We start from the raw sequence: 5,076 nt of genomic DNA, 5'->3' as shown, positions 1-5,076 counted from the left end.
CCAACCCTCAGCGACCCCATGGACTGCAGCCTTCCAGGCTCCTCCATCCATGGGATTTTCCAGGCAAGAGTACTGGAGTGGGGTGCCATTGCCTTCTCCGAAAGTACTTATGGTGGGGTTTAATTCATAGTGATTGCTTAATATACACCATAACTATGGATTCGGTATATTCTTGGATTTTTAAAATGTGGCAGATTGAAAACAGTATTTGAGTTTTGCTTGATATTCCATAAAGATTGAAAACAATTGTTGGCTCTCTGTATAGGTGGAAGTATTAGTGTGCCAGAAGAATCAGTCATAGAGAAAGGGAAGAAATTTCGGCCTAAAACCCTAAGTGAAATTATGGTGGAAAATCAAATTGAGAAAACAAGGAAACTTATATTAAAAGCTGAAAGGGCCCAAATGAAGATTCAGCAACGAAAAAAAGAATGGGAGGAACTGTAAGTTTTTTTTTAATCTGAAATTGCACCACAGACTCAGAATTATGCTTTTGCTTTACGATTGAATTTGATTCTATACCTAGAATAAAGTAGAAAAGTTAGAGTTTATTTTTATGTTTATGGCTGTGTTTTCGGTTTTTCTGATAGGTACAAAAGTAAACCTGATGATGACTATGAAGATCCCAAAGATGTTCAGGCCATCAAAGAGGCCCAGTTATTTATGGGAGACTTTAATTTGAAGACAGCTGCAGACTATAAGATACCTGAACACATGAGAATAAATGCTGCCAAGAAGGAGGAGGAACTGGGATACCTAGACTCTATGGTACTTACCCGTAGTTTTTATGACAATGAGACATTCCTTTTTTTAAAAAAAAATTCTGCTAAGACCACCCATTTTGTTATCTGATCCATAAAGATATATAATCTTGGAAAAGGCCTGCATCATTTTCCTAGAGTAATGCCCATTTTTACACATGAGGAAATTGAGTCCTAAAGATAAGAGATTTATCCATGATTATTAACATCACAGAACCAGGGTTCAAATTAGTTTTTTGGTTCAATACCAGTTTCATGGGTGAAAGCAATATATTTTATGGACTTTGAACCTCTGAAATTCAAACACATCCTTATTGGATATTGTTTTTGGCTGCTGTGGACTACCAGAAACTTAGGAAAAGAGGCTACTGTGGTTAGCCTTTGTTTGAAGGACTTGCAGACTTTGTAGATGACTCAATACTAAACAATTAATATATTCCATTTTGATTCTCTCTGCATTCTTTCAAACTGCTTCTAGTCATCCTGATCTCTCATATCTGTTTTTGTACTAAAGTTTCCTCTCCCTGTCATAGTAATTACTTACTTTGAATTGACAAGTGACTTTTCACATTCAGAGGCTCAAAAGGCATCTGAGCTAATATTTTGAGGAGACTTTTGAATATGGTCACCTAGTATGACTCTGCACATTGCGCATTTCAAGGCATCACATTGGAAAGAGTGCCAAGTCATACCACAGATATGATACATTTGAATATTTTATAATTTTCTGAAAAATGGAAGTAAAGTATCTTGAGGAAGGAGTGTCTCTTTCAATTTCACCGAAGATGCTGTACTTACCAGCATCAAATATTCAATAGCCACAGGTAAATTTTCATAGCTCATAACTATATTTTTCTGATCAAATGGACATTTTTAACATTTTATTAGTGACTGTTTGGATTGTTTTTCTAGCTGTTTGTCTAAGGAAATTCCTGTTTCCACTATCGTGTGTCATCCTTTCTTATAGAGAAATGTTTTTTCAACCACAATTTGCCAGTCAGCCAACCTGAAATGTCATGGTCCAGCTAGAGGTGATGGACAGGTGTGATGGACAGGTGTGATGTCCTGAACTGAACTGCACTATACTGAAATCTATTTTATTAAAGTAATAGCATTAAATAATGTAGAATACACTAGTGCACAGGTCAGAAGATCAGAGTTCTCTTCCACTTAATCTCTGCCATTTAGTAGTTCTATAAACTTGGCTAGTCATGTAAAGCTCCCAAAGCCTCAGTTGTGTTGTCTATTAAAAACAAATAGTATTTCTACCAATGAACAACAATAAGACAAGACATGTCTAGTCTTCTTTAGAGAGTTAATGAGCAGTCATTCTTTTTTAAAAAAATTAATTTATTTTTTATTGAAATATGATTGCTTTGTAAGTCATTCTTATCATGGTTAAATTCAAAGTCATTGAAAAGTATCAAGCATTTTATTTATTAAAAAAATATTTTGGTGGCACCAGACATGTGCCATGCCATGCCATGCCATAGACATGGCATATTGGATCTTAATTCTCCGACCAGGAATCTAACCCACACCCCCTGCCTTGGAAGCGTGGAGTCTTAACCACTGGACCACCAGGGAAGTCCCTCCTCAAACATGTTAGAAATGGTATATTATACACCCCCCTCCCTGTGGCTAGTATTTAGTTTGTGAGATATTTGGAAAACTAGAAAAAGAAGCTTGGTATGTAAATAGGGCTCCTCAAAGACATCGGCCTTACAGGCATCAAGCTGGTTTGGGTTTGTTCTTCTCAGCTTAATTTCAATCCTCCAGGTACTTCAGATGTGGCCCCAACTCACCCAAGGGCTGGATTTTGACTTTAAATCTTAATGCTTTAAAGGTTTATTCTTAAGTATGTAAAACATGTCCTCTATTTTATTGCAATAGCTTGTAAATACATTGTAAGTTTTATAAGACTACTTGAAGAAGTGCCTTTTGATGTTTAATTTTTGTTAACCTGAATATTTATGCAAAGTTACTCTTAATAGCTTTGGGGCCATCTGATTGCCTAACTGCACACAGGAGTAGGGCTGCATGTGATTATAGGCTCTGGTAAACACATTTAAGAAAGACAGACTGGGGAGGGGACTGGCGGCGAGGAAGCACCTGTGGCACCAGGGAGCGGAAGCAGGGGTGTAGCCTGGCTTAGATAAATGGAGAAGGAACCAAGGAAGAATCCAGGAATGTCTTGGTGTGGCGTGATACTGAAATTCAGAATCATGACCTTGCCTGCACAAGGAGTTACAGACATTACGTGGCCAAAATACAGAATCAAAACAGGTTAAATTGTAGTTTGATACTAGGTGGATACCCCTGAGTCTAAGCCCATGGGACCTGAGTTAGGATGTTACTCGTGTGTTCCTAACCAAAGGATGACCTTCCCCCTCCTGGGATCTGGCTGAGTACAGGGCTCAAGAAGGACTTCTGTGAGTAGTGGGACGAGGACAGGGGAACTCAGCCTGATAAGCCAGTTGGGGGACACCAGAGGTCATATCCAGACTGTCTCCCCCTTATGGAGAGATGAAATAGGGAAAAGCCTAACCATCAGAGAAAATAACCTGGTAGTGAATAGGAATGATCAGAAAGATTTTTTTCTCAAATTTTTCTAGGCATACCAGTCAAGGGACAAAAATCAAGTCATGTTTCAGATTGCCCTTTGTGGCTGAGTTGTCATTTCACTTCCCTCCTGTTCCTTTTCTCAGGCCTATTCAAAGAAAATGCACATGAACAAGAGCATCGTCTCTCTTCGAGACCTTAAGGTGGCTGTCATCGAGGAAATACAGTGTCTGGTCCAAGAACTGAAGAACATTCAGTCGACTCTTCCCGTATTCAAGCACCTGCCCATTCCCCAGGTCCCTCAGATATACCCAGAAGAAGTTCCAGAAAAGAGATTTCAGTATGATGATGAAACCCTCCTGGCTTTTAAGCAACAGCAGGTGAAAAGTCAGGTTGAAAAGGCCCACCAGGTGGGACAGACAGCATTGGCAGGCTCAGCTGGAGGCTTCCTCAGACTCTCTTCTGGAAAGGAGCGGGATTTAACGACACGTGATTCGTTGTCTAGAGCATCAAAAGCATCAGCATTCAGTCTGGACCTTCCAAAGTTCACAGAATTTGAAAAAGCAGATCCAACTGACGTGGAGCTGGAGATTATGAAGAGGGAGGAGATCAAACACGTGTACATGCAACAGTATTTGATCAACCGGGTAAGAAATGCGACTGCTTATTTAAAGCTGAAAGACGGAAGAGCTAGATCTAGATTCTTACTTATTTTTAACTTCTCTACATTAACCTCTTCCTAAACTCTGACCAGTCAACTCACTGATAGTTTGGCTTCCCTCCCCATCCCTGGACTTGTGAAAATCATTCTGTTCTGCCCAGAACTTTGGAGCTTATCAACTTTTTGAAAAGCTAGGAATCAAGGGCAAATCCATGTTAATTGGTATCTAAAGTCACGCTAAGGAAGTGATGGAGCAGCTTTCAGATGATGGCTGGAGCATGATTTAAAACCTTCCAGTGAAAGTGAGGCACCATCTGCCTTTCACCCCTGATCTTTCTCTAATGTATGGTTTGCCCTGTTAGTGGGAGTGTTCAGAATCATGGAATAGCAAATATTTTTATTTCTAGGAAAATCAGGACCAGGTTGGGGCCAGTTGCGTGCAGGAGGTGCTCTGAATAGGGGAGGAAAAAGTCCTTTCTGGGATGGAAAGCTCCCTCCTGCCAGCTGTACAGAGTCGCCTTGCTCAGTGTGTCTTTCTGGCCACACTCTGAAGGCACCCCTGTTACCCTGCCCCCAGCCTTACTCATCACCATTATGTCTACTTCTTCCAGTCCTGTTTTCTCAGTCTTCCTGTTTCTCCCCACTCACTTCCCTCCTTCTGAGTTTCATCTGTGCATTTTTCTTTGCTATTTCCTTCTGCCTGCAATGACTTCCTTTCAAAGTTGCCATCTTTTAAAACTCAGCTCACTTCCAGACTCGCTCCATAATCTTCTGCCTTCACTACATACTCTCGTTTCTTCTAAACTCCATTTGCACTTGAATCAGCACCTCATGCTTTATACTTATTTTTCCTGCTGTTTTGTATTGTTAGTTTTGTCTTATAACTTAGATTATACAATTTTTAATTGAGGTATAGTTGATATACAATGTTATATGTTGCTGCTGCTGCTGCTGCTGCTGCTGCTAAGTCGCTTCAGTCATGTCCGACTCTGTGCGACCCCATAGATGGCAGCCCACCAGGCTCCCCAGTCCCTGGGATTCTCCAGGCAAGAACACTGGAATGGGTTGCCATTTCCTTTTCCAATGCAGGAAAGT

At 40.3% G+C, this 5,076-nt stretch overlaps 1 protein-coding gene across 1 annotated transcript in view; it reads left to right on the top strand.

Annotated features, from left to right (window-relative positions):
- Positions 1-5,076, top strand: part of CFAP44 (cilia and flagella associated protein 44) — a 113,693-nt gene that overhangs the window by 71,370 nt on the left and 37,247 nt on the right. Inside the window, exons 24-26 of the mRNA XM_010852770.1 lie at positions 266-440; positions 588-765; positions 3,467-3,967. Coding sequence (XP_010851072.1) covers positions 266-440; positions 588-765; positions 3,467-3,967 — 854 coding nt within the window. The remainder of the gene's footprint in view (positions 1-265; positions 441-587; positions 766-3,466; positions 3,968-5,076) is intronic.

This window comes from Bison bison, unplaced genomic scaffold, assembly GCF_000754665.1.
Source record: "Bison bison bison isolate TAMUID 2011002044 unplaced genomic scaffold, Bison_UMD1.0 scf7180017864314, whole genome shotgun sequence".
NCBI lineage: Eukaryota > Metazoa > Chordata > Mammalia > Artiodactyla > Bovidae > Bison > Bison bison.
Note: the sequence above shows the minus strand (reverse complement) of the source record. Positions and strands in the feature narration are given on the sequence as shown.